This window comes from Pseudorca crassidens, chromosome 19, assembly GCF_039906515.1.
Source record: "Pseudorca crassidens isolate mPseCra1 chromosome 19, mPseCra1.hap1, whole genome shotgun sequence".
In the NCBI taxonomy this organism is placed as follows: domain Eukaryota; kingdom Metazoa; phylum Chordata; class Mammalia; order Artiodactyla; family Delphinidae; genus Pseudorca; species Pseudorca crassidens.
In genome coordinates this window covers 43,817,607-43,845,417 of record NC_090314.1, presented here as the reverse complement: position 1 = coordinate 43,845,417, position 27,811 = coordinate 43,817,607, and the positions used below count along the sequence as shown (strand labels likewise).

Here is a 27,811-nt window from a genome sequence, read left to right as displayed (position 1 = left end):
GGCTGTCTGCCAATCAATGCCACCTCCTCAGTGATCGGGTTTGGCTGATTGGCGGGGTGGGGGGGTGGGGGTGGCGCAGGGCAGGGCCGCGGTGTGCAGTGCTTAGGGTGCAGGCTGTACCATGTATGGAGATAGTCCCTTGGGATTGGGCTGCCCAAGGAGTTAGGCAGTACATAATCTCAGTACATAAGATACATTTATGAGATGAGGTGCATGTGTCCTCTGCATCCATCAGCCAGAAGCAGGAGGCAGTGGAGAGGTCTAGCAGCAATCTGGATTAGGTAGGGCAGGGTGATGGAGTCCAGAGTGAGAAGGTGAAAGTGCTATGGTTTTTGTCTCCCCTCCATTCTGGCTTCCCCACCACATCTTTTTTTTTTTTTTTTTTTTTTGTGGTATGGGGGCCTCCCACTGTTATGGCCTCTCCCATTGTGGAGCACAGGCTCCGGACGCGCAGGCTCAGTGGCCATGGCTCACGGGCCTAGCCGCTCCGCGGCATGTGGGATCTTCCCGGACCGGGGCACGTACCCGTGTCCCCTGCATCGGCAGGCAGACTCTCAACACTGCGCCATCAGGGAAGCCCCCCACCACATCTTTTTGATGAAAGGCCCTAAAGTTATTGGATGAGGGAGACTTTTTGAAATCCTAGACCCAGAGCCATAGAAAATGAAGTGTCTCCTGATCCATCTTTTTTCCCCAGGGCCAGAGTGAGCACCTTGAACTCAAAGATGAAAGTTCACCATTCTTATCTTCTCCTTACCTCTCTCCCTTTCCTTGGCTCCAGATGTGGGCTGGTAACAGACCTGGGCAAGGACAAAGTGAAGGGCATACTGCCTCCAAAGCAGGCATCTTGCCAGATGCCAGGATCCAGCCCAAGTCTGTGCTTATAGCCCCTGGCCCTGTGTTGCATCACTCCCGTTCCCACCGCACTCACCCTGCCTACCCCCATTTCTTGAAGCTTATAGCTCGCCTCATGGTCATTTCATCCCCAACTCATGTTCCCTCCTTGCCATGAAACCTCTACCGGGATGCTCCGACCATCCCCGCCACCCCTGCTTCAGCGCTGAGTCCAAGGGGAGAACAGAATGGTGGGGCATGAGTGAGGATGGATAGAGACCCCGCAAGGGGATACATCTGACGGCCCCCTCCCTCTTAGACTTTGGTTGCCAAGGAGGCAGCAAGAACAGCCTGTTCTCTGGGCTCCCATTGGAATAGCTATGCCCAGGCCCCTCCCTCTCTTCCTTCTCTTTCCTTCTCTCCCTCCCAGACTGTTGCTAGGAAGCACCCCAAGATTTCTCAAGGGTCCCACCCCTAGAAGCCAGGGGATCCAGATTGCTTTCTGAATAGCTTCCCCAAAAGCCTGGAAGCCAAGACCCCACACAGCATTCTCCACCCCTGCCAAGAAGCCCCAAACAGTTTGGGGGAACAGGGGACAAGCCCTCTGCCAGCCTGTCCTGGAAGTAGCTCAGTGGCCTGGGCCTCAGTAATTCCTCTCCCCATCTCATCTTGACCTCCTGGGCTCTGAGTGATGTCAGCAAGTGATGAGGTGTCCAGCAGACACCCCTTGACTCTGCAGACACAGCCCCACTTATTGGGGAGTTCTGGAAAGACTCTGGAAAGCAGAGGAAACTGAGGTATCACCAACTAAGAGAACTTAAAACCCAGGTATTTCTCCCTCTTACCAATTTTTTAATCAAGAAAAGATGGTGGAAATGGAGGAAAGAAAGGGGGGTCAGTTTATGGGAATTGGGGATTAAGTGGCTGGCAGAGATGAGAGACTGGGAAATTAGCAAACAATTGTCCTGCTAAGAGTAAAGTGGCCACTTAATGCCCCCCTATCGACCACATTTGTCCCATCACGTGCCCTGGTTATGGGTCACAAAAAAGAATCAGCGAAGGGACTCGGGCCTGGCTGAGCCTTGCGTTTGGTATCTGAGGATAGAAATGGAAAACCAAGCTGACACCTTCTCCAGGTTGTCTTTCAGAGTTTCTCCTACTTTTATTCATTCATTTGACACTTTTTTTTGAACATTTAATACATGCCAGGTATTGGATTCCCTAAATGTGCCCAGCTTCTGGTCTCTCTGCCGTGTGGATCCCCTTCGTCCTGCTTTGGCAGGAGGAGAGAGGAGGGGAGGGGTATGGGGCAGTCTCCTTTACCTACCACACTGCAGCCCTCCCCCTTCAGTTAAAGGAGAGATGGGACAGGTTGATGTGGAGGCCAAGAGTACAGAGTGGCTCTCAGGGCCCGGAGGAAGGAGCAGCTGGCCTGTCCAGGATTCAGGATCACAGCACTCTTTTCTCCGCGCTGGAGGGTGTGGAGAGGGAAGGCATCCTTCAGGGTGTTAGGGAGGAAACAACTCCAAGGACTGGTTCAAATTCTGCCTTTCACTGTCCTGGCTTGTCTCTTTCTGGACCTTTCCTGGGGGCAGTGGGAAGACAGAGATGGAACTGTGGGCATCCAGGAGCTGTCCCTGGAACTACCTCGTAGCCTTCTCCCCCATCTTCCTCTTCCCCAGATAGACAGAGAGCAGGGATTCTGAGGTGGGGACTGGTGGGGGGAGGGAACTGGTTTGGAGCCAGCTGTGTATGAGTGTGTGGGAACAACTCTCTTTCTTTCCCACCCACCTGCTGCCAATTAACTCCCCTTAGTGGGGGGACCCAGGCAAGCATCCAAAGGAAAATGTTCCAGTTAGAGGAGGGGAAACGAGTCAGTTACCCTATAGAGAGAAGGGAAGATGAAACCCTTTGTGCGTTGTACGCTTACCAAGTATTTCAGTGTTTCTGGGTCTAGACTTGCCACTTTTCCTTATACTTCTTTACAGCCTAGGTGAGGAATGTTTCCATGTCCTTGGTTACCAAAACCCCAATTCCTCACAGCCTCTTACTCCACCCCAAGTCCTCACTCTGACCTAGTTCCTTTTCTGCTACTGCTCCAGTGTCGCCATGTCACTCTGCCTGGCTGGCTTCTATCTGCCCCTCTTCTCCAGCCAGACCCCTTCCCCAGGCAGACCAGGCAACAAGATGAAAAGCTTGGGGCTCAGGGCTAAGAGAGCAGAAGTGGGAGCCCGGTCTGGATCAGTGCTGAGGGAGAAGGAAAGGATAGCCAAGGAAAGTGGAATATGTAAGAGGGGCTGTGTGTGGGGCGGGTTTCCTTCTACACACAAAGGGGATGTTGGCATCTCTTCTCTCATCCACAGGAGTATTATCATGGAGTCCTGTCCTTGTGGAGGGCAAGCCAAGAGCTTGTGAGTCCTAGGAAGCTATTCTGGGCTGAAGGGGAGCAGTGGTGTACAGAAAGGCTGTCTCTGAAATTGACAGACTAGAGCATCAGGCCAAAGTAGAGAAATTGGAAATAGCCCTTGCCCAGAACTAAGGAAGCCCTTTTAGGGAATTCCCTGGTGGTCCAGTGGTTAGGACTCTACACTTTCACTGCCAAGGGCCCAGGTTCAATCCCTAGTTGGGGAACTAAGATCCCACAAGCCATGCGGCATGGCCAAAAAAATAATAATAATAAAAATAATAATAAGGGAGTTCTTTTACACCCTTAGGAGTCCAGTCCTTGGGGAAACCCTGCCAAACCAAGAAAAAGGGCTGCTGGTGACAGGTGGGGGATAGGGAAGGCAGACTGTCTCACCACAGAAGCCACCTCCCTGCCACTGTAAAGTGGGGAGGAGGCGCCCCCCGGAGATCTGCCAGCTTCCTGAAAGAAGGGGATGATTTTTTTTTTTTTTTTTTGCGGTACGCGGGCCTCTCCCGTTGCAGAGCACAGGCTCCAGACACACAGGCTCAGCGGCCATAGCTCACAGGCCCAGCCGCTTCGCGGCATGTGGGATCCTCCCGGACCGGGGCACGAACCCGCGTCCCCTGCATCGGCAGGCGGACTCTCAACCACTGCGCCACCAGGGAAGCCCAGAAGGGGATGATTTGAGTTCAGACTATCACTATCCTCAGGGCCCAAACGTTCTCCACTCCCATGTGGACTGGACCAAATACCTACTAAGTCAGGAGCAGTAACAAAGTTGACAGTTTTTCTCCAAGAGGGCAGTTTGGGCTCTGATGGATGGGAAAGGAGCTGCAGGATCCAGGGATGGGTCAAGGTGGGGAGCCCTAAGCTGCAGTAACAGCAAAGAGATGAGAGGAGGGAAGAGGCAAAGGTAGAGTGAGGGGCCTGGGAGAAGAAGGGGAGCCAGATATGTGAGGGACTGCTGAGAAAAAGGGTCTGTGGCTGTCTCCAGTATATGTGTGTGTGTGTGGGGGGGTGAGTTTGGAGGTTAAGTGTGAGGAGTCTGGGTTCTCCCTCCTTCCTGCTTTGGAAGCTTTGGCTACACATATTTAGCAGCTGTTTTGTATAAACATAATTTCCCCGTGGTGTCACTTGGGCAGGCACTAAAGGGAGCAGAATGGAAGGGGTTGTGGGTGGGTTATGGGGATGGAGGAAGGCCATAGGCAGTCATGACCTTAGAGGGATGTGATCTGGCTCTCCTCCAGGTGCACTCTCCTCTTCAGAACAGGAGTTCTTGTCTCCCTGTTTAGACTATGCTCCAGATACCCAGGATCCTGTGATTCTCTGCCCTGAGGGCCTCATGTTTGCTTCCAGGGCCTTAGTGGACTGCTCTTCCAGAGTCATCCCTCTGAGAACTGATTTTGCCACTGAAAGTATGACCAAAGCATGGTTATTGGGAAATATGGATGGAGCTTGGACTCATGGATGGGAATATGAGGCTCCTCACAGTATGGGATGGGGGGCTGAAAATAGGGGTAGCAGGACACTGGCTGGAGGCTTCCATATTGTTCTGGTTGTAAATGTTAGCGATGACCTGTCCACGGGACAGGACAGGGATGAGGCCTGTGTATAGGGAAGCTCAGATGAGGCCCAGATGTTGGAGTCAGAGGTGGGTAGCATTTGCTTTTGGCTTCTCACTGCAGGGAAGGGAGGAAGAAGGGCTAATACCCCAAATACTGGACATAATTATCTACGATATGGGTCCATAGGATAAAGCGAGACATTATATTGGTTTTAATAAACATTTCTTTAAAGAATAGTTTTAGATTTATAGGAAAAAAATTGAAGATAGTAGAGGGTCCTTATGTACCCCACACCCAACCCCCCACCTTTAACCTCTTACATTAGTATGGTTCATGTTACAATTAATGAACCAATACTGATACATTTTTATTAACGAAAGTCCACGCTTTATTCAGATTGCTTAGTTTTCACCTAATGTTCTTCTGTTTCAGGATCACATTCAGGATATCAAGTTACATTTAGTCATCGTGTCTCCTTAGGTCCTCTTGACTGTAACAGTTTCTCAAACTTTCCTTATTTTCTATATCCTAAACCTCAGTTTCCTCCTTATGTCTCCCTGTAGTCAAGCAGTATTCTGGGCCAAGAGATTCTGAGAGGACTTCCAGATTTGGGGGTCAAGTAGTGGGTGAGGTGTGTACAACTGACAGAGACTCAGTGTCACTTCTGGAATACAGGTGTGGAAATGAGAAGAACTCAGGAAGATCCAGGGGTTTAGGAGAACAAAAGGAGGCCAGGAAAGAGAAAACCTATTGCTGAACGTATACCACACCTTTGGTGTGCCTACTAACTACGGGTAATGGAAGGGTGTCGGAAAGTGATTTAAATGCTCGGTCGATAGTGACGTCACTGGACGATGCCTGATAAAAGGGAGACCTTTCGAGAGCCTAAGCCCCCCGAGTCTTTGGGATGCCTCAGCTCCTAGTAGTCTTTTCCTAAAGGAGAGAAACAATGCGAGCTGACCAGCTTCGTCTCTTGGGTTCCTCGCTTAGCGTCCTCGCTAGCGGAGTCCAAGGAACTACAACTCCCAGAAGACATCGTGGCATGAGCGGTCTCTTGCTGCATTCCTACTGGTTCATGTTTGTTACTCCCAGCCAATAGAAAATTAGCTCTTTGATAAGTGCCAAAATGGCGGTACCTAGGATCTAGGACTGGATTATCCGGTAGGCTTAAATTTGGGGAGGTGGTGGATGAAAAGGAAAGAGGGAATTATAGTTTTAGGGTTGGGGAAGGTGGAGGGAATGCGGGGGGGGAATCTGGATTTGGAATGGTAGTGGCTGAGGGACGCAGCCAGAGCTAAGGGCGTATTTAGGCAACCGGAACTGGCTTAACCCCTTGGTACCCATTTATTCTTCGTATTAAGCCCATTTGACACCCTCTTCTTAGTGCTCCAGTTTAGAGAAAGTTGATTCAGGAGGGAAAAGCCTGACAGGATCCCTACTTTTCCCCTTTCTCCTTTCTCCTTTTCCGCATTTTTGTTCTGCCTCCCTTTAATCATCCTGTATCTTCTCCATTCAACTCTGTGCTGCACCCCTACCCCCCGTTCTTTTCCTCAGAATCCCCTAGCCCCTTCTCTAGCTCGACTTCTCCCACCTCAAGGCTGACCGCCACGGGCCCCGCCTCCTAAGAGTAAAATCATGAAGGTGGTGAACCTGAAGCAAGCCATTCTGCAAGCTTGGAAGGAGCGATGGAGTGACTACCAGTGGGCAATCAACATGAAGAAATTCTTTCCCAAAGGAGCCACCTGGGACATTCTCAACCTAGCAGGTCTCAAGTGAAGTAGGAAGGAAGGATGGGAGGGCTAAACCCAAAATTGTTGTAACCGCTCAGTCTTCCTTTGTTATTCCCCTTGCAGAAGCACTACTGGAGCAGGCCATGATTGGACCTTCCCCCAATCCTCTCATCCTGTCCTACCTGAAGTATGCCATTAGTTCCCAGGTAAACTCTTCCACCTATGCCAGAGAATGAGGGTTTGAAGGTAAAAGACTTGGAATACAGTTGTCAGCTCACACTTTCTAGGTGAATTTGTTTGAACACATCATTTCTCTGAGCCTCAGTTTTCTTATGAAAATAATAGTACTTCATTGGTTATGATGAATATTACGTTAACTTATTCTATCAGTAAATATTCACAGATGCTTGTATGTGCCAGACGGTGCCATAGGCTCTGGGGATTTAGCTGTGAACAAGGTCTAATCCAAGCACTCAAGGAATATAGTGGGTAATACAGTCATGTAAATAAGCAGTCAGTCACAGAATGGGACTATGATATAGGCTCGGACAGAGTACTATGGGAGTACATAGGAGGGATACCTAATCCAGTTTGAGCAACCAGGTAGGAAGTGATGTTTAAATCAAGACGTGAGTGTTGAGTGGGAGTTAGCCAGGCAGATTGATGAGTGTGTACAAAGCAGAGAGAAAAGCATATGCAACGGCTGGGAGACAAACATCACATGATGTTTAGGAACTGAAAATAATGTGGTATGGCTAGAGTAGCAGTTTTGGTCTCAGGACATTTTGTATTCTTAAAAATTGAGTCTCCTACAGAGCTTTTGTTTAGATTGTATCTATTCATATTTACCACTTTAAAAATGAAAGCTGAGAAATGTAAAAACTATGTATTTAAAAATAATAAAAAGTAAACCCATTATATATTAATATAAGTAAAATTTTAATGAAAAATAACCATATTTTACAAAACAAACAAAAAAAATTAGGAAGCTGGCATTGTTTTACATTTTTGCAAATCTCTTTAACTTTGACTTAATAGAATACAGCTGAATTCTCATAGCTGCTTCTGCATTCAGTTGTTGCAGTAGGCTGTTTCAGCTGAAATATATGAAGGAAATCTGGCCTCACACATCAGGTATTTAGTTTGAAAAGGGAAGAACATTTTAATAAGCCTTTCAGATAAATGTAGATATTCTTTGACATTCCACTAAAGTTCAATAGGTGATGTGAAATCACATCAATGAACTTTTAATACTCTGTTACATTAAAATCCATTGGTCTCTCTCTTGCGCTTTGAATAGATCTTTTACCCATGCCTGATTTTATAAATTGTGAATTGGTCATTTGGTAAATATCCATTACTAAGTTATATAGATATTCTAATTGTTGACACATTTAATTACATAGTGTAATCACATGTCATGGAGCCTCTGGGACATTCCACTGTACAATTGTGAGAGAATAAGAGTAAAAAAGGGGGGCTTCCCTGGTGGTACAGTGGTTAAGAATCCACCTGCCAGTGCAGAGGACACGGCTTCAAGCCCTGGTCCAGGAAGATCCCACATGCCACGGAGCAACTAAGCCTGTGCACCACAACTACTGAGCCTGTGCTCTAGAGCCCGCAAACCACAACTACTGAGCCCATGTGCCACAACTACTGAAGCCCGTGCACCCAGGGCCCATGCTCTGCAACAAGAGAAGCCACCACACCACAACCAAGAGTAGTTCCCACTCGCCCCAACTAAAGAAAGCCCACGCGCAGCAACGAAGACCCAACGCAGCCAAAAATAAATAAATTAATTAATTTTAAAAAAAAGAATGAACTACTGACATACACAACATAAAGCTCAGCAACATTTATGTTAAATAAAAAAAGATAGCGTTAAGAGTTTATACTATATGAGTCCATTTCTATGAAATCCAAATATAGGCAATAGTTATCTATGGTGATAGAAAACATTTAGTGGACTAGAAAAGGAAAGATGGACTAGAAAAGGGTACAAGGAAACTTTCTGGGAGAATGGAAACATTCTGTATCTTATTTTGGAAGTTAGTGACATGGGTATACACAATTACTAAAACTCAATGAATTAATCTTAAAAGCTGTATGTTTTATTGCACGTTAAATAGTATATATATATATATATAAATCCTATCACACTATTCCTCCACTTAAAACCCTTTAAATGATTATTCATCACCCTAAGGTAAAGTCCAAACTCCTTAGCATCACCCACAGGTCACTTATGACCTAACCTCTGTCTTTCTCTCTAAACCATTCTCCTCCTTGAAGTGCTAACCCAGCAGTTATCAAAATATGGTCCAGGAGCCCCTGGGGATCTGTGAGGTCAAAACTGTTTTTAAAATACTAAGATGTCATTTGCCTTTTTTACTCTTTTTTTTTTTTAAAGCAATGGGATGCTTTGTGTGTGTGTGTTTATAAAAATTTATTTATTTATTTATTTATTTTTGGCTGTGTTGGGTCTTTGTAGCTGTGTTCAGGCTTTCTCTAGTTGCAGCGAGTGGGGGTTACTCTTCATTGCGGTGCGCGGGCTTCTCATTGCAGTGGCTTCTCTTGTTGCAGAGCACGGGCTCTAGGCGTGCGAGCTTCAGTAGTTGTGGCTCACGGGCTCAGCAGTTGTGGCTCGCGGGCTCTAGGGCGCAGGCTCAGTAGTTGTGGCTCACGGGCTTGGTTGCTCAAACCCGTGTCCCCTGCATTGGCAGGCGGATTCTTAACCACTGTGCCACCAGGGAAGCCTTCATTCTTTTTTTAAATTGCTGAGTAGGGACTTCCTTGGTGGTCCAGCAGTAAAGAATCCACCTTACAATGCAGGGGACACGGGTTTGATCCCTGGTCAGGGAACTAAGATCCCACAAGCTGTGGGGCAACTAAGCCCGCATGCCACAACTACTGAGCTCGCATGCCTCAACTAGAGAGCCTGCGTGCCGCAAACTACAGAGTCCACACTCTGGAACCTGCATGCCACAACTACTACAGAGCCCACGCACCCTGGAGCCTGTGCGCCACAACTAAAGAGAAAACCTGCATGCCTCAAGTAGAGAGAAGCACGCACACCTGCAGCAAAAGATCTTGCATGCCTCAACAAGGATCCCGTGTGCCGCAACTAAGACCCGACGCAGCCAAAAATAAATATAAATAATAAATCTTAAAAAAAAAAATTGCTGAGTGGTATTCCTCAGCTGGCTCATGGTTCTTATGCTTCCTTTTTCCTCTTGGCATCAAGTCTGCTTTCTGTGTTGGCACATATTCATCTACCTTGTTCTTTTTTTAAAATAAATTTATTTATTTTTTATTTATTTATTTTTGGCTGCATTGGGTCTTCATTGCTGGGTGCGGGCTTTCTCTAGTTGTGGCGAGTGGGGGCTACTCTTTGTTGCGGTGCATGGGCTTCTCAACTGTGGTGGCTTCTCGTCGTGGAGCACGGGCTCTAGGTGCACAGGCTTCAGTAGTTGTGGTGCGCGGGCTCTAGAGCACAGGCTCAGTAGTTGTGGCACATGGGCTTAGTTGCTCTGTGGCATGTGGAATCTTCCTGGGCCAGGGATCAAACCCATGTCCCCTGCATTGGCAGGCAGATTCTTAACCCCTGTGCCACCAGGGAAGTCCCTACCTTTTTCTTTTTCACTGCTGCCTAGTGTTCCATATGTAGTGTAATTTAAGTTGTTTTAAATTTTTTACTGTTATAGTCAATGTTTTACTGAACATTCTTGTACTTGCCTCTGCATATCTGGGACTATTTCCCTAGGATAGATAGCTAGAAATGGAATTGCTGATTTGAAGAGTGCACACATACTAAATTATAGTAGATCCTGCAGATTGCCCTCAAAAAAAGGATTGTATCAGTTTACACCTGCCCCATAGTGCTTGATAGTGTTTCCCCACACCTTTGCCAAGGTTGAATCTGTTAAGATTATTTTCTAGAGAGGCAAAAAATTACAACATGTTATAAGATGTATTTCCATGATTGTGATATTGAGCGTATTTTTTCATGTTTATTGGCTCTCTGTGTATATTGTATGAATTACTTATGAATATCATTTGCCCATTTTTCTGTCATTAGTTTGTTTTCTTAAATTTTTTAGTAACAGCTTTATTTGAGATATAAATCACATACCATACAGCTTACCCATTTAAGGTGTGCGATTCACTGGTTTTTAGTATCTTTAGAATTGTGCAACCATCACCACATTTAGAATAGTTTCATCACTCCAAGAATTCTTACTGATTTTTCAGTCTTTTAGTGTATTCTGTCTTGTAATCATTGTCTGATTTTTATGTTTTAAATTTTCTATCACTTTCTTACTTTATCATTTTATTTTTCTAGCATGCAGAATTCTATTTATTTATTTATTTATTTTGGCTGCACAGTGTGCCTCGCAGGATCTTAGTTCCCCAACCAGCCATTGAACCCAGGCCCTCGGCAGTGAGAGCGCGGAGTCCTAACCACTGGACTACCAGGGAATTCCCCAGAATTTTATTTTATTATTAACTTTTAAAATATTTATTTATTTGGCTGCATCGGATCTTAGTTGCGGCACACAGGATCTTCATTGTGGGCATGGACTTCTCTCTAGTTCAGGCTTACGGGCTCTATAGCGCACGGCCTTAGTTGCCCCGCAGTATTTGGGATCTTAGTTCCCCAACCAGGGATCGAACCTGCGTCCCCTGCATCGGAAGGCAGATTCTTGACCATTGGACCACCAGGGAGGTCCCTCCCCAGAATTTTAAATATGTATTTGTTGTCAGGTTTAACCATTTTTTCCTCTATATGGCTTTTGTCTTGCATAAGGGCTTCCCTGCTCCAAGGATCAGAATATAGTCTTTAATTTCTGCCAACACTTCACTTTGTTTAATCCATTTAAAACTTATTCTGGTGTGAGGAAGAGATCCAAATTTATTTATTTTTCCAAATAGATGGACAGTTGGCTCAACTGCCTTTATTGAATAGGCCATTCTTTGTCATATCTTAAATTCTCTTATAGACTAGGGTCTATTTCTTGACATTCTAGTATATATCATTGACATATTTGTCTTTTCTTGTACCAGTACTTTACTGTTTTAATTACTATATCTTTATAGTATGTTTGATATCTTGTTAGGGAAGTGTTCCCTTAGTTGTTTTATTTTTCAAAAATTTCTTGGCTATTTTCAGGCATTTTCTTTTCCAGACAGATTTTAGACTTAAGTTCCTTAAAAAGACCTTTTGCATTTTGATTGGGGTTTCCTTGACTTTGTGGATTTGTGGATCAATTTTAGAAAGATCACTCTGATTGCAGTTTGAAGAATGAGTTGGAGGGAGGTAAGACAGAAAGCAGGGAGACAATTTTTCTGTAAAGGACCAGATAATAAATGCTTTCAGCTTAGCAGGCTGTATGGTCTCTGTTAGCAGGCCTATAGCGTGTAGGCGATATAGAAGTAAGTGGACATGGCTGTGTCCTGATGCAGCTTTATTTACAAAAAAGGTGATGAGCCGGATTTGGCTCGCGAGCTGTTGTTTTCCAGCCCCTGATTTCGGCTGTTGCAGGGATTCAGGTAAGAGACGATACCAGCATAAACTTGAGAAGTGGCAGCAGAAAAAAAAAAAGGTGAATTCAAGAACAAATTAGGAAGTGGCATTGCGGGGACTTGGTGATTAGCTGGATGAAAGGTGTGAGCGAGAGGAAGAAGTCAAGGCCAGTGTCTAGGTGTCTGGTTTGGACATCCGGATGGCTGATGGGATCGTAAGGAGACGGTGGGAGAAGAGCAGGACTGTTGTTAGCATTGCAGATGAGGGGTGGAGATGCCTTGTTTGATTCTGGCCTTGTTTCGTGGAAAGCGCCTGTGTGGGCTGTCAAAGAGAAGACACTCAGTAGGCAGTAGAACATCGATGTCTGGGACTCAGGAGGAGAGGTCAGGGCTGGAGCTACGGTTTAGGAGTTGTCAGCCGCAGGTGGTAATTGAAGGTATGGGCATGGGTGAGATTTACCCAGAGAGAGCGTGCAGAGGGAGCAAAGAAGTGACCCAAACCATGTTTCTAAGGAACCAGTCACATTTAAGGAACACACATAGGAAGAGAATTCCTCATAGGAGTCTGAAAAGAAGGGGGCCAGTGAGGAGAGAAGGAAAACAAGGGAGTGTGGTATCAAGAAAAACCCAGGGGGGACTTCCCTGGCGGTCCAGTGGTTAAGACGCCGTGCTTCCAATGCAGGGGCCGGGGGTTCGATCCCTGGTTGGGGAACTAAGATTCAGCATGCCTCAAGGCGTGGCCAAAAAAAAAGAAAAGCCCAGGGAGGAGAGGACCAAAGGATGAGGAGGTGTTTCCTGGTGTGAGATGCTGCTGAGAGGTCAGCGAGATCAGAACTGAGAAGTATCCATGGGGTTTAACAAGTTTGTTGATGAGCTTCATGAGAGATTTCATGTGGTGGGAAGGACAGAAGTGATTGGAGTGGGTCGCATTGTGAATGGAAGGTGGGGAGGTAGAGTGTAGAGAACTCCTATGACTGTGAAGAGAGCGTGGTGGTTAATTGGAAGTATAGGGTCTGCGGGAGTTTCTTTTAAAAAGAGAAGAATCTTGAGATGTGTAAACTGGTGGCAAAGGCAAGAGAGAGGAAGAGGCTGAAGTACCAGTGAGTGAGAAATAAATATATATGCAAGACCTCCATGACTTGCAAAGTGCTGTGCAAAATTAGTAATTTATTCTTCCTTCGGAGTCAAGAGGCTCTTTGGTCCAGTGCTGTGCGTGTAGAGAGCCCTTAGGAGTAGTTGAAGGCGTCGAATATGAAGAAGAGAAGGGGGATTAGAGAGCAGCTGCAGGGTCTCTCTGGGCTGGCCAGGTGTGCACTGGGCTGCGTCAATGGGCTCTAGCCTTGGGGGCTGGTGGTAGTTCAGAGCTTCTACGTTGATAGATATAGTAGGACTGAGATAAGTTATAAGTCCTGCTGTGAAAAACAGTTCACCATGTGGAAAGTATTTTTAGGTCTTTAGAGTAGAGGGCTTTATCGATACTGTTAGCAGAAATTCACTGAACACAATTCTGAATTTGGAGACAATAAATTCATAGTAACTGACAACATCCCTTAGAACATACAGAATTGGGGCTTTCTCTTGTGGTAGTTTGGGGTCAGTTTCTAGTGGAAACATGCAGCTCCCCCTTCAGGTTGGTATCCAGCAAGGTTCGGTTCACTTCCAAGCTCTTGCTATGGGGACATCAGTTATTAATAAACAAACACTCGCCTGGAATGCTATGGTCATCCTGCCAGGCAGGCTCCCAACTTTCTGGTCCCTGTCAGACACCAGCTAGTGCTTCACAGCGTGACCCGCTGAGAGTGGCACTAAACACTAATTGTGTATTTAAGTCCTCTGTGTGTTTTGCTCCTCTTTATCCAAGAATACTGGTTAAAAAATGTCTGAACAGAGAGCAGCCTGTTCATGTGAGGGAGAAATTATACATGGAAGGCATTGCCAAGCATGTAAAATTTGCCATACTGAGTCATTGAGGGTGACTTAGCTTTCTTCTTTTTTTAAAAAAATTTATTTATTATTTTTGGCTGCGTCCGGTCTTCGTTGTTTGCGCACAGGCTTTCTCTAGTTGCGGCGAGTGGGGGCTGCTCTTTCTTGCGATGCACAGGCTTCTCATTGCAGTGGCTTCTCTTGCCGCGGAGCACGGGCTCTAGGTGCACAGGCTTCAGTAGTTGTGGCTCGCGGGCTTCAGTAGTTGTGGCTCGCGGGCTCTAGAGCGTAGGCTCAGTGGTTGTGGCGCACGGGCTTAGTTGCTCCGTGGCATGTGAGATCTTCCTGGACCAGGGCTCGAACCCGTGTCCCCTGCATTGACAGGTGGATTCTTAACCACTGCGCCACCAGGGAAGCCCTAGCTTTCTTCTTAAATCTTTGGAAATTTCTTTTCCTCTAGTGAAGACAACCTATGAGGCAGGTGATTATCCTGACAGTTTCTGGCATTGTATTCTGCTTTTTATTTTGGTATATTTTGCCACTGATTTTGAGTATAGAGTTGTAACTATTTTCTATAGTATTATTCATATTTGATCAGCATGCTATAATTTTTTTTCTTTTTGCGGTACGCGGGCCTCTCACTGTTGTGGCCTCTTCCGTTGCGGAGCACAGGCTCCGAACGCGCAGGCTCAGCGGCCATGGCTCACGGGCCCAGCCGCTCTGCGGCATGTGGGATCTTCCCGGACCGGGGCACGAACCCGTGTCCCCTGCATCGGCAGGCGGACTCTCAACCACTGCGCCACCAGGGAAGCCCGCTATAATTATTTTTAAAAAATATGACAACTTAAAAGCTCTCTGTTAGGTTTGATTTCATTCAGGACAGATTATTTCTTTTGAACTACATCTCCAATCTTATAATGGTGATAATAGGTTTTGCTAATAGAAATTTGTGTTACGGTAAAAATTTTTTCAGAATGCTAGTTACTAGAATTCATCAAACCAAAGCAGTCCTACTATGTGGTAGGCCCCAGACTAGGTTCTAGGGAAACATATAAATTTAACACTATTTCTGTTCTCAGGGATCTTGCTGTTCAGATGGCATTTTGCGAAATGTGTTTTGCAGATACTAGTTAAATGAGATTCCTTGGTCAAGTAAATTGGAAAAATATTGCTTGCTTCATCTCCAGTGATCTTAGAGAGTCTCATTGTATACAAGTATATTATTATGGGTAAGAGCAGTCCTACAGTAAAGAAAGCTCTTTACTAAAAGAACCCTTAAAAAAAAGCTCTCTGTGTATGTTTATTTCAGGGTTTCTCAAATTCATATCACACAGAAGCTCTGTGTACGTGTGTGCATGTGTAAAAGTTTTTAACATCTTGAGGACCCTTTGGAACAGCATCACCCAATAGAACTTTCTACAGTGATAAAAATGTTCTGTATCTGCGTTGTCCAGTACAGCAGCCACTAGCCCCATGAGCCTGTTGAGCACCTGAAATGTGGTTACTATGAGTAAGGAACTGAATTTTTAATGTTATTTAATTTAAACTTAAACAGCCATATGTGGCTAGTGGCTTCCCTATTGGACAGTGCAGCTTTGGAAGCTACTTTGAGAAATATTGATCTAAAGTTGTGTTTTACTTATTCATTCTACAAACATTAACAAGTTGATGGTGGTCACTGAGTAAAATCACCCTTGTCTTTTTTTTTTTTTAACATCTTTATTGGAGTATAATTGCTTTGCAACGTTGTGTTAGTTTCTGCTGTATAACAAAGTGAATCAGCTATATGTACACATATATCCCCGTATCTCCTCCCTCTTGCGTCTCCCTCCCACTCTCCCTAAGCACCCTTGTCTTCAAGGAGCTCCTAGTTTGGTGGGGGCAGCAGGTACCCACTGTGTAATGATGGGTCTAAGGGGATTACTTGGAGCACCGAGAAAGGATTTCAGCTTTGGGTGGTGTCCTGGAGGTATCCTAGAGAATGAGTATGTGTATTGAAATTCACTTCCTATTTCAAAGTGGAGTTACTACCTGTTCATTGCAAGAGCAGTTCGTATGTCTCCAGTTCTTGTCCAGATAAAATCACCCTTGGTAGGAGTTGCAGGAGTAGAGTAACTGACCTCACTCGTGTCCATTCTTCTGCCCACCAGCAGTCAAACCTTGTACTATACGGTGGACAGTGTGTGGCAGGTGAACATGAGACATGGCCCCTTTGAATACTCCCAAATCATCTTCTTAGTGGGTTTATGCTGGTGCTGTCAATCATAGTGAGTTTGATGGAAGCAGGGATGGGCACAGTGCCTGGTGTTACTGCTTCGGGGCTTGTGGAAGGCCTCTTGAAGGGGTTGAGATTTTAGGAGCGACTTTAAGTGTCTGTGTTTTGTTCCTCTCAACTGTGTTGTTCCTCTCAGACACCAGTTTTCTGAACTTTATCTTTCTTCTTTCCCTCCAGATGGTGTCCTACTCCTCCGTCCTCACAGCTATCAGTAAGGTATGACCATAGATACTTACAAGCTAGATGGGGGATGGGGGGACAGAGATATGGTAGTGACAGATGGGGCCCCACCTCCTTGACTGCTCTGATAGAGTGACCTCTGTGGCTGGGCAGGCAGCACAGCATGCCTCTGGCTGGCATGGCTGCCTCCCATTAGAGGGAGGGGGATCCTAGGAAGTGGGCACTGGCAATTAGGAGCCAATTTCCAATGTTGAAAGGCTGCCGAGTCTGAAACCTGGGGTTGGAGGAAAGATGAGCAGGACTCGTGAATGCGCCAACTGCCTCATGTTTGAGACTGGGGGGTGACTGGGACACCCCGTCGCATCGCCACTGTTCTCTCCACAGTTTGATGACTTTTCCCGGGACCTGTGTGTCCAGGCTTTGCTGGATATCATGGACATGTTTTGTGACCGACTGAGGTAATGGCAGGGATGAGGAGCTCACCACCTTCCAGCATTACCTTAGTGTAAAGGAGAAGCTCCCGGCATATAGGCTCAGACCACCTCTGTTGGTTCCCACACTTCTTCCCACCTGCTCGTCTGCACCCACCCATCCACGTCTTTTTCTACTTACTCCCTTAGGACTAAAGTGCCTCTTCTCTATTTGGAGTAACTCATTTGAAATCTTATCCAGTGAAAGCCAACAGGGCAGTCTTCCCCAGGACTTTGCAAGCTTCCCAACTTTCTTCCCTAGTAAGGGAGTGCCAGGCACTCTGGGGAACATGGGTGTGGGTCGGATTTCAGCCTTTGGATCAAAGACAGATTTTGCATCCTTTCCTGGTAGCTGTCACGGCAAAGCAGAGGAGTGCATCGGGCTGTGCCGGGCCCTTCTCAGCGCCCTCCACTGGCTGCTGCGCTGCACCGCAGCCTCTGCAGAGCGGCTCCGGGAGGGGCTGGAGGCCGGCACCCCAGCGGCTGGTGAGAAGCAGCTTGCCATGTGCCTGCAGCGCCTGGAGAAGACCCTCAGCAGCACCAAGAACCGGGCCCTGCTCCACATCGCCAAACTAGAGGAGGCCTGTATGTCCCCTGGTTCCCTGAGCCCCACCCGTCACTGCTCCCATAGCTGGTTCTTTAATTGAGAGGGGAGAGGCAGGATGCCATCCCACTTTTTTCCAGGAGGATCTGAAATCATCCCACTTCCTTTTTTTTCTCCCCATAAGCATTGCATACATCCCAGGGACTTGGGCAGGGTGGCACCCGAGCCAATCAACCAACAGGTATTTACTGAGCATTATTGTACGCCCAGCACTGTGCCAGGTGCTGGGGGTGGGGGCGGGGGGCTACCGAAGGGGCATGTGGCAGGGTCCCTGCCCTCAACAAGTGTACGTGCTAGTGGGGAGCAAGGCTAGTACATAATATACATGGAAAAAACGAGAGGTCAAGACAAGCACGCCATCCATCGCTGTGTTTGTCTCCATGTTACTCATCTGAAAGCAGATAACTTTTGTGTTTGAGTGCTGCCTAAAACATCCCTTTAAATGCAGTGCCTGCCTGCTGCCAGGCCTGTTGAGCCATACGCCTCTCTACTCAAGTGCGGATGTTAAACGTTGGAACCCTCCAGAGCCCGGGATCAGACACATCACCTGGTGGGAGGGAAGACGGGTATTTCTGGACCTGGGGCCTGAAGGCCACGGTCTTGCTGATGAGGCTCGGGGCCACCTAAGGATCGCTTGTTCTCCAGTAACGAGAATGCTGGGGTGGCTTACACCCAGGTCTCTAGGACCTGGTTGAAGAACTTGTTACAGGATTAGTATATTTATTACTTCTCAAAATATGGCTATTGGCTATGAAAAGTCCAGAAAGATGATCACTACGTAAAAGTGGGCTATGTTGACAGTTTGTCTATTTTGAGTGCTTGACAAATGTTTATTGGCTGAAAAATGAATGAACTTTTAACTTAATTTTATTGGATCTCAGGTCTTATCTTTTTGTTTTTTTCCCCTATGCTACATGGAGGTTAATGGGCTAGTTGGCGCCATTATTCATCATTTGACCCTCTGGAAGTGTAACTAGGATAAGTGACTTATAAGTGCCAAACTGTGTGGTATAGACCATGAGTTCAGGCATTTAGGAGTAAGAGGTCAGTGGGTTGGACCAGTTGGGTAAGTTGTTAAAGGAGCTGGGGCTTGAACATAGACTCGCAGGGTAGTGAGAGTGTGAGGGGAGAAGGTGAGTAGGAGGGGCTTTTCAGAGGGGAGAACAGCGAGAGCAAAGGCCCAGACAGGGAGCAGGTGAACACAGAAGGCTGTTTAGGAATCCAGCTTGACTGCGGTGGAGAGCGGTGGCCACTTGCAAAGCTGGCCCACTCTCGGAATGATTTGTGGTCACCTCCCTGTTCTGGCCACTGGACTGCAAGCCCCCTGGGCCTCTCTCTGTCACTGCCTGTCTTCTGCCGTACCTAGTTTCTGAAGTCAGCTGTGGGCGACCCCTAAGGAATCGGGCTTCTGGGGATCGTTTCTAGTGGCTTCATCATTGGTGCTCACCCCCCTTCTGGAAACAGTGCATGCTGCCCTCAGGCCCCTAGCTTCCATGCCATCCTCGGGGGAAGCCTCCCTGCGTGGTTTTTGTGGGCCCAGGGGGTGCCAAGTCAAGGAGTTTGGGGCCAGTCTCTCTCTCTCCTCTGCTCCCCATGATTCTCTGCATTTTCTTTTCTCTGCCAGCCTCCTGGACTGCCATCGAGCATTGTCTCTTGAAGCTTGGGGAGATCCTGGCCAATCTCAGCAGCCCCCAGCTCCGGAGCCAGGCTGAGCAGTGTGGCACGCTCATTAGGAGGTACCTGCTCCCAGGGTGATCTGGTGAAGGGAGAGAGGAAAGGCCCGGGTATGGGGGGGAAGATGTGGCCTCTGGCCCTGACCCCTCTGCTCTCCCCTCCTCTCTGACTCTCCCTTACCGCCCGCACACTGTCCCCTCTGTGTCCCCTCAGCATCCCCACCATGCTGTCCGTGCACTCTGAGCAGCTGCACAAGACTGGCTTCCCTACGGTCCACGCGGTGGTCCTGCTTGAGGGCACCATGAACCTGACCGGCGAGACACAGCCCCTGGTGGAGCAGCTGATGATGGTGAAACGCATGCAGGTAGGAGGCCAGCACTGCTTCTCTGTCCCCGGGGCGGGCCGGCTGTGTGGGGGCGGGAGGGAGGATTCTTCTGGTCTTTCAGGGGAGAAATAGGGTTTCTCCTAATTCGTGGTGGAACGTGCATGGTTCTGTCAGGTGGAATGGTTCTGCCATGTCACCTGCTCTCCCTGGTTCTTGCACAAGAGTCGGGGAGGTGCCTGTGCTGCCCTCCTGTGACCCACTGACCCCCGGGGTCAGGAGACGGGACGGGGGTGGGCGCCCTCTTATGCTCTCCCTTGGGTCTTCCCACAGCATATCCCCACCCCGCTCTTTGTCCTGGAGATCTGGAAAGCCTGCTTCGTGGGCCTCATCGAGTCTCCTGAGGGCACGGGGGAGCTCAAGTGGACAGCTTTCACCTTCCTCAAGGTACCTGGGACGTGGGAGCCACAGAGGGCCAGTCTCAGGATGGTTCCCAGGAAGAGCGGAGACACCCTGGGCCTTTGCCCCACATTTCTCCCCGCTGACTTCATGCCCAGCTTGCCAGGTCCCCCAGCACAAGTTGCCCTGATTTTCCCTGAAGGTCCCAGGGCTGTTCAGCCTGCTTGGCAGGCTCTGCCATGTCTTGGCCCACAGGTGCTGGGAGCTTGGTCATCAGCCATGTTGGCACGGGGCAGCTCCGGGAGCCCACTTTCACTTAGAGCGTTTCCTTGTTGAGCCATGGAAGTGCGGGGTTCCTGGGCCCTGCGGGCTGAGGGCAGCGGGCGCGTGGCTAGACGTCAGCTTTCGCATTTGGCTCTTTGAGCACCTTCACTTCCAGGGCAGGAGTGTTCCTGTCTCAACCCAGAGCAGGGGGACGGAAGGGATGCCTTTCGTTCTGGGTGAAAGAGAGAAGAAATTGAGCTGCCTGTTTTTCCCCCTGCCTCACCCTGTAGATTCCACAGGTTTTGGTGAAGTTGAAGAAATACTCCCATGGGGACAAGGTAAGTTAAAGAAATGAGATGGGGAGTTGGCATGGGAACAGGTGAATCCTTGTTACAGCTCTGGAGAAACAAGGGCAAGGGAAGGGTCACTTGGCCCTACCTGGGTGGTAGTGCGTTCTTGTGCTGGGGAGGGCTGGAAGCGGGGGTATCCCCCGAGCATCCGCGGGCACCCACGCATAGAAGGCAGCCAGGCTGCTCCAGAGGCGAGGGTGCCCGGGATGACCAGGGCCAAGATGGCAGGGAGCAGTGATGCCCCATCCTGTCCCCGTCCAGTCTCTGGAAGCCAGCAGTGGGCACGGCCGACCTGTAGGCGGCTGTGCCCAGCGGGGTGTCATTGTGAGCCTGCCTCACGGGCCGTGGGTGGGCGGAGGACCTGGAAGCCAGAAGGCAGTTTCTGTCTCTTTGCAGGACTTCACCGAGGATGTCAATTCTGCTTTTGAGTTCCTGCTGAAGCTCACGCCCTTGCTGGACAAAGCCGACCAGCGCTGCAAGTATGAGGTCCCCTGCTCACCTCACTGTACTGACAGGAGTCCTGGCTCTTCCCCGCTCTTTGTGCCAGATCAGCACCGGGGACCGGCTCCTCGTTCCTCCTCTCGGCAGGGGCAGGAGGCAGCAGCCCCGTGGTTGCCGAGTGCCCAAGCCCTTCTGCCTCCCCTCAGGCACTCAAAATGTTCTTCACCCTAAAGGAGGGAGGATGTTGGGCAGGGCCTCACGGCTCGCCCTCCATAATCCCTGCAGTATGCCTAGGCCCCCCATCATCTTTTTCCCTCACAGCTGTGACTGTACAAATTTCCTACTCCAAGAATGTAGCAAGCAGGGGCTTCTGTCTGAAGCCAGTACGAACAACCTCATGGCCAAGCGGTAAGTATGAACTCCTGGGCTGGCCCATGGGCCCCTTGACCACCCGCCTCATGTCCAGACTGGGCTGCTGGGTGCCTTTTCCCTCCTGTCGAGGGTTTGAGTGTGGGTGATGGGAACCACACCTAGGGTTACCAGGGACAGGAGACACTGATTTCTGCAGACCAGGGTTTTGCACTGTTAGGGCTTTAACTCTCGCCCTCCTTTGTGATCGAAGTAGAAATTGTAAGACTTCCTTCAGTCTTAAATGAACTTTCAAAACAAATGTGATGACTAGAGACGATTTGAAGCAGTTGCGATACTGGACGCACTTTCATAGGCATCACCCGAGCCCGTGGTGCTTATGTGCTTCGCGCCTTCTCTGTGCCTCTGCTCCTGGGCCTGGACTAAGGAGCGTGTCAGGAATTCATCTCTGTTCCCTTACCTTCTCTTGTGGCCACAGCAAAGCAGACCGGGAGCACGCACCCCAGCTGAAATCAGATGAAAATGCCAACATCCAGCCCAACCCCGGGCTGATCCTCCGCGCGGAGCCCACCGTCACCAACATCCTCAAAGTGAGTGCGCTGTTCCCTTGCCACCAGGGGCATACCTTCCCTCTTTCCAGTTTCCCTCTTCTTCCAGATAAGTAAATAGGCCACGGACCTCTCTCTCTTCTGGTTACTTTGGAAGTAGAGAAAGGGGGAAGGTGAGGGAAGCGCCCCTGGAAACAAGTGTTTGTTGAGCTTCACTGGTCAGCCAGGCGCTGTGGTGGGTGTGGAAACAGCGCTGAATCGCACAGCAGAGACCTCGCCCATCCTGACTCCAGCGCCATCGTCCATCCCAGTTTAGTCGAGAGGAATGGATCGGAGAGCAAAGAACTTAAGGAACGGCTTTCCAGATTGGAGTCAGAGTCGATTAAATGGCAGGTCCTGGTATCCCGTTTAATGGAGACATGCAGAGAGAGAAACTGTGGCTAGGCTGTACCTGGGGGGGTCTTCAGTGTTCTTCAGGACTTGGTTTCCTGTCTTGTCCCCAGACGATGGATGCAGACCACTCCAAGTCCCCGGAGGGGCTGCTGGGGGTCCTGGGCCACATGCTGTCTGGGAAGAGCCTGGACTTGCTGCTGGCTGCTGCTGCAGCCACTGGGAAGCTTAAGTCCTTTGCCCGGAAATTCATCAAGTAAGGAAGCCTGAGCCCCTGACCAGGGTCTGGGAGGCACGTGTGAAGGAGGAGGTGGGAACTTCCCTGGTGGCCCAGTGGCTAAGACTCTGTGCTCCCAATGCAGGCGGCCCGGGTTCGATCCCTTGTCAGGGAACTAGATCCCACATGCCGCAACTAAGAGTTCACATGCCGCAACTGAAAGATCCCACGTGCTGCAGTGAAGATCCCGTGTGCCGCGACTAAGACCCGGCACAGCCAAATATAAATAAATAAATATTAAAAAGAAAGAAAGCAAAAAACAAAGGAGGAGGTGGCAGAATAAGGGCAAGGCACTGGGGTCTGAGACTCCCCAGAGATGCCAAGGCAGAGCATCCCAGCTGGAGACCTGGGGGAAGGGCCCGTTCTCTGGACATGAAGTGCTGTTTTCTCTTCAGCTGAGGATGGAGTGCAGCTGTTTGGCAAGGTGACGAGGTGTTGGATAGCAGGTGTGGAGGGATGGTGTTCATACCCACTTATTAATAAGGGACTCTCAAATTCTGCTGACTTTTTGGATTGACCTGGAATTTGATGTGTAGAATGTTGTTCCATTCAGCGAGCCATTCTCTAGGCCTTGGAAATCTTTTAAAAATAGAAAGAGTTCTTGTTTCTGTAGCAATGGTGTTCCTTTTAAGTTGAACCCATAATTCAGACTCTAGTGACCGCCTCTCTGAGTGGGCAGAGCCCCTGACCCCAGCCGCTGCCCAGCCCTTGCCCTGGTTGATGCAACCTGTCTCCATTCCTTCTGCAGTTTGAATGAATTCACGACACACCGCAGCGAAGAAAGCAGTAAGTCAGCTCCACACACCCCCAGGCCCAGTGGTGCTGAAGGAGGGGTGTGGAGGGAGAGAACAGGGGAGGGAAGAGGACACTTTTGCTCATCCTGGGGAGGCTGTGTTCTCCCCTAGGAATGACTGACTGAAGCTTTTGGGGAGCCGTGAAAGAGGGTCATGCTGGGAAAAGCATTCTTCCCAAACCACCCTTTGCCTCTCTCCATCCCCTCTTGCGATTTGGTCAGGTGTTGGGGGAAAGGAGGGTTCAGGAGTCTTTGGTTCCAAGGAAGGGATGATGTTCCAACTGAGACTCAAGAAAAGGATTCTGAGCCTCAGAGCTTTGAAGGAGCCACTCGGTCCCTGACCTTCCTTGAGGCAGATCTTGAGCCCCTCCCGACCCAGACAAGGCCTTTGGGCCCCTGCCCTAGGCTGGGGGTCAGCCTTTTCATCCTCCACAGCCAAGGCGGCCTCAGTTCGAGCCTTGCTCTTTGACATCTCCTTTCTCATGCTGTGCCACGTGGCCCAGACCTATGGCTCAGAGGTGAGTGACGGGGAGCAGTCAGGCTTGGGGCACTTGGGACAAAGGGGAAGGTAACAACCAATAAGTCTCCCCACCTCACACCCCTACCCCACCCCCATCAATGTCCCAAGCCAGTTAGTTCTCCTGGCTGCAGAAATCAGATGCCCCCGCCCCAAGTCAATAGATGCCCCCTTGTCATGTCCTGAATCCTTCAGTTCCACACCCACCACTAGGTGGCAGCATAGCCCCTGTCTTTCCCCCTCAGACCAATTTGTCCCCAGTTCTTCAGGCTGGGAGCGGGGGAAGCCACTGGGCAGGAAGAGAGGTGCGGGGTGCTGCACCTCCCCACCCCCTCCTTTCTCAGGTGATCCTGTCCGAGTCAAACACGGGAGGAGAGGTGTTCTTCTTTGAGACCTGGATGCAGACCTGCATGCCCGAGGAGGGAAAAATCCTGAACCCTGACCACCCCTGCTTCCGGCCCGACTCCACCAAAGTGGAGTCCCTCGTGGCTCTGCTCAACAATTCCTCGGAGATAAAGCTGGTGTCAGTGGCCTGGGCGCCCACTCCAAGGGTGGTAGTGCGGGTAGGGCCCAGACCCTCTCCCTCAGCCCATCCCACGCCCCCCAGTGGTGATTTTTCTCCCATTCCCACCCTCTCGTAGGCAGATGAAGTGGCATGAAGCCTGTCTCAACATTTCGGCGGCCATCTTGGAAATCCTCAATGCCTGGGAGAATGGGGTGCTGGCCTTTGAGTCCATCCAGGTAGCCCCACCTTTCCAGCGGCCTTCTCTCTTCCCTGAGACACAGAGGCAGTCTTCGATAGCTTGTTAGATTTCGTAAGAACGAAAAGGCCCTTAATCCAGGAGCCTGTGTGTGGCTCTTGATCTTTCTTGTGGTCATAGTGTTAGCTGCTCCGTCCCCCGCAGGGAACTTGGGGAAAATCAGGCCTGTGGTGAAAAGAGGCATGGAACACGGCCCTGGATCCCACTGACGCGCTGAGTTGCCCACGGAGGCCGGGACAGGTGGTGGCCAGGGAAGGGGAGAGGGTGGCCCCATCACCCTTCCCCCCTCCCCCCCCAGAAAATCACCGATAACATCAAGGGGAAGGTGTGCAGCCTGGCAGTGTGTGCTGTGGCCTGGCTTGTGGCCCACGTGCGGATGCTGGGGCTGGACGAGCGTGAGAAGTCGCTGCAGATGATCCGCCAGCTGGCAGGGCCGCTGTACAGCGAGAACACCCTGCAGTTCTACAACGAGAGGTCAGCGGCCCATCCCCTCCCTTCTGGAACTCTGCAGGTCTGTCCTGAGAAGCCAGCGCCTCTGGAAACCACTCTCTTCCTCTTCTCTTACCTTCCCAAACATGCAGCTCACCTGCTCAGTCTCTTCCTCACTCACTCACGTTCTCAATCACGTCTTCACTCACTGACTCAGCAACACTTAGTGTGTGTCTCTGTGCCGGGAGTGTTATTACCCAGCACCCGCTGTGTGTGCGCCGGAACTACAGACCCCACGTGGCTATGATTCCTGCCCTTGAAGGGCTCGAGTCCTGGGGAGCTGGCTTGCCAGAACGGAATGGTTATCTTAGCTCTGTCACTCTTAAGGAACTGTGAGCCCATCTGTAGATCTTATAGGCCTTGGGCCTGTCCACCCGCTCCCTACCTTGCCCCTCCAGGCCCAGCTATCTTCTGTACCATTTTCCTGCCTGGGCTTTTCAGGGACTTGGAGGACCTCCCTAGCGACTTCAGCTGTGTTGAGTTCAGTGGTGTTTGTTCATTTGCCCATCCAATAAGCTTTTTAAAAAAAATATGGTAAAAAATACATAACATAAAGTTTACCACCTTAACCATTTTTAAGGGCACAGTTCAGTAGTGTGTTAAGTATATTCACACTGTTGTGAAACAGATATCCAGAACTTTTTCATCTTGTAAATCTGAACCTGGACCCGTTAAACAACACCCCTTCCCCCAGCCCCTGGCAACCACCGTCCTACTTTCTGTTTCTCTGAATTTGATTTCTTTAGGTACCCCATGTAAGTGGAGTCATGTAGTGTTTGTCTTTTTGTGGCGGGCATATCTCATTTTGTGTAATGTCCCCAAGGTTCAACCATGTCATTGCATGTGTCAGAATTTCCTTCCTTTTTAAGGCTGGATCGTATGTATATACCACATTTTGCTTATCCATCCCTTGGTTGATGGACACGTGGGTTTCTTTCACTTCTCGGCTTTTGTGAATAGTGCTGCTGTGAACGTGGGCATGCGCCAAGCAATGAGTTATGAGCGATGACCCACAAGGTAGCCATCAGGATGTCTTTTAAGAGAAGCGGAAACACTGAGCTGAAATGAGGTTGGGAGGATCTGTAAAATCCCGTCTCCTCCTTATCCCCCCCCGCCCTCAGCGTCCTCCCCGCAGAAGTCATGGACTGTTTTCTGTGACGTAATCCATTCTAAGCACCCTGACTCCTGTCTGGGAAATCTGTGGCTCGATCATGCAGGTGGAAATAGCGGCCGTGAAAGTCATGGTGACTTTCCCAGAGCCACCCAGTGTTCCCCGAACGGTTAGCGCTCAGGCCCAGGCCTGCATTCCTTGTCGAAGACTCTTCATGAGAAAATTCCTGGATATACATTTATATTTGCCCAGCTACCAACGGCCGGGAAAAGTCTTGTGGGGCAGTCCTTGGGCCCCTGTCCTGGAAGTAACAGCTACTTTGGGAGGAGGCCAAGGCTGGGTGGGGAACCCCCGCAAGCACTCAGCCTAGAGGGAAGTGACTGTATTTATTTATGCCAGAGGATTGTCAGGGCCCAGGCCTGGGGGATGGAGGAAGTTGGAGAGAGAGAGTGAGAGAAAGTATGAATGAATATATTGCTAGAATGACCTGGGGGAGGCAAGTGCCCCGGCCCCCCATAGGCTGGTGCCGGAGCAGGACTCGTGGGGTCAGGTCTCCTAGGGGTTTGCAACTTCCCCTTGTCTCCTCCCTCAGCATAGAATGGGATTAATTCCGTAACCCGAGTCCTGGGAAGGGTCGGGCCTGCCTGTTCCTGCCCCCACCCCAGCTATTGAACCTGCTGCTGCCTGAACCATAGGCCCTCCCGCCTCCCTCCCCCCATCAGGGTGGTGATCATGAGCTCCATCCTGGAGCATATGTGTGCGGACGTGCTGCAGCAGACGGCCACACAGATCAAGTTCCCATCCACGGGCATGGACACCATGCCCTACTGGAACCTGCTGCCCCCCAAGCGACCCATCAAGGAGGTGCTGACGGACATATTTGCTAAGGTGCTGGAGAAGGGATGGGTGGACAGTCGCTCCATCCACATCTTTGACACCCTGCTGCACATGGGAGGCGTCTACTGGTTCTGCAACAACCTGATTAAGGTACTGGGGTCGGGGGTGGGGGTGGGCTGGGGGGAACAGGCGTCCTCAGACCGCCGGAGACAGCTGGGAAAACGCCTGACGGGACCAAACGTGATCTGGTCCTCTGGCTTCTCAACCCCCAGCCCAGTCGGCCGGGCTTCTCTGCGAGGCCCACTGAATGCAGAGAAGATTCCTTGGACTCCAGAGGCCGGTCCTCGCCTCGGGAGCTCCTGGGGTCTGAAGGGAGTTGCAGGATGTCACTGCCCACGTTGAGGGCCCTCAGCTCCTCGGTCCTCCTCTGCCCCGTCCTTCCAGGAGCTGTTGAAGGAGACGCGGAAGGAGCACACGCTGCGGGCGGTGGAGCTGCTCTACTCCATCTTCTGTCTGGACATGCAGCAAGTGACCCTGGTCCTGCTGGGCCACATCCTGCCTGGTCTGCTCACCGACTCCTCCAAGTGGCACAGCCTCATGGACCCCCCTGGCACCGCTCTCGCCAAGTAGGATTTTGTGGAGAGCCTTAAGTCCCCCCAGCCTGGAGTGGGGCACCCTGCCTGGGCCACCCAGGAAGCTGGGCTGTGGGGAAGCCCTGTCGGGTGGGGCCTGATCAGCATGGGCACAGAAGCCGCGTC

At 49.8% G+C, this 27,811-nt stretch overlaps 1 protein-coding gene and 1 non-coding gene across 12 annotated transcripts in view; both read left to right on the top strand.

Annotated features, from left to right (window-relative positions):
- MED24 (mediator complex subunit 24) overlaps nucleotides 1–27,811 on the top strand; it is a 32,815-nt gene that overhangs the window by 2,382 nt on the left and 2,622 nt on the right. For 3 of the 11 annotated variants that reach the window (XM_067714946.1, XM_067714953.1, XM_067714951.1), the window contains exons 2-23: nucleotides 5,239–5,967; nucleotides 6,361–6,571; nucleotides 6,660–6,742; nucleotides 16,435–16,473; nucleotides 16,822–16,895; nucleotides 17,260–17,492; nucleotides 17,636–17,692; nucleotides 19,136–19,247; nucleotides 19,399–19,549; nucleotides 19,841–19,954; nucleotides 20,461–20,508; nucleotides 20,917–20,999; nucleotides 21,283–21,369; nucleotides 21,809–21,920; nucleotides 22,382–22,524; nucleotides 23,294–23,331; nucleotides 23,744–23,856; nucleotides 24,200–24,378; nucleotides 24,497–24,596; nucleotides 24,915–25,090; nucleotides 26,939–27,203; nucleotides 27,498–27,679. In XM_067714946.1, the coding sequence (XP_067571047.1) occupies nucleotides 6,442–6,571; nucleotides 6,660–6,742; nucleotides 16,435–16,473; nucleotides 16,822–16,895; nucleotides 17,260–17,492; nucleotides 17,636–17,692; nucleotides 19,136–19,247; nucleotides 19,399–19,549; nucleotides 19,841–19,954; nucleotides 20,461–20,508; nucleotides 20,917–20,999; nucleotides 21,283–21,369; nucleotides 21,809–21,920; nucleotides 22,382–22,524; nucleotides 23,294–23,331; nucleotides 23,744–23,856; nucleotides 24,200–24,378; nucleotides 24,497–24,596; nucleotides 24,915–25,090; nucleotides 26,939–27,203; nucleotides 27,498–27,679 (2,519 nt within the window). In that variant the 5' untranslated portion in view covers nucleotides 5,239–5,967; nucleotides 6,361–6,441. Of the gene's footprint in view, nucleotides 1–4,430; nucleotides 5,968–6,360; nucleotides 6,572–6,659; nucleotides 6,743–16,434; nucleotides 16,474–16,821; nucleotides 16,896–17,259; nucleotides 17,493–17,635; nucleotides 17,693–19,135; nucleotides 19,248–19,398; nucleotides 19,550–19,840; nucleotides 19,955–20,460; nucleotides 20,509–20,916; nucleotides 21,000–21,282; nucleotides 21,370–21,808; nucleotides 21,921–22,381; nucleotides 22,525–23,293; nucleotides 23,332–23,743; nucleotides 23,857–24,199; nucleotides 24,379–24,496; nucleotides 24,597–24,914; nucleotides 25,091–26,938; nucleotides 27,204–27,497; nucleotides 27,680–27,811 lie in introns of those variants that run through there. The other 8 variants (XM_067714950.1, XM_067714955.1, XM_067714954.1 and 5 more) reach the window with 6 other exon arrangements.
- LOC137213759 (small nucleolar RNA SNORD124) lies at nucleotides 23,592–23,695 on the top strand. The gene has a single exon (XR_010938380.1). It is a non-coding gene; the product is annotated as a small nucleolar RNA SNORD124 (small nucleolar RNA).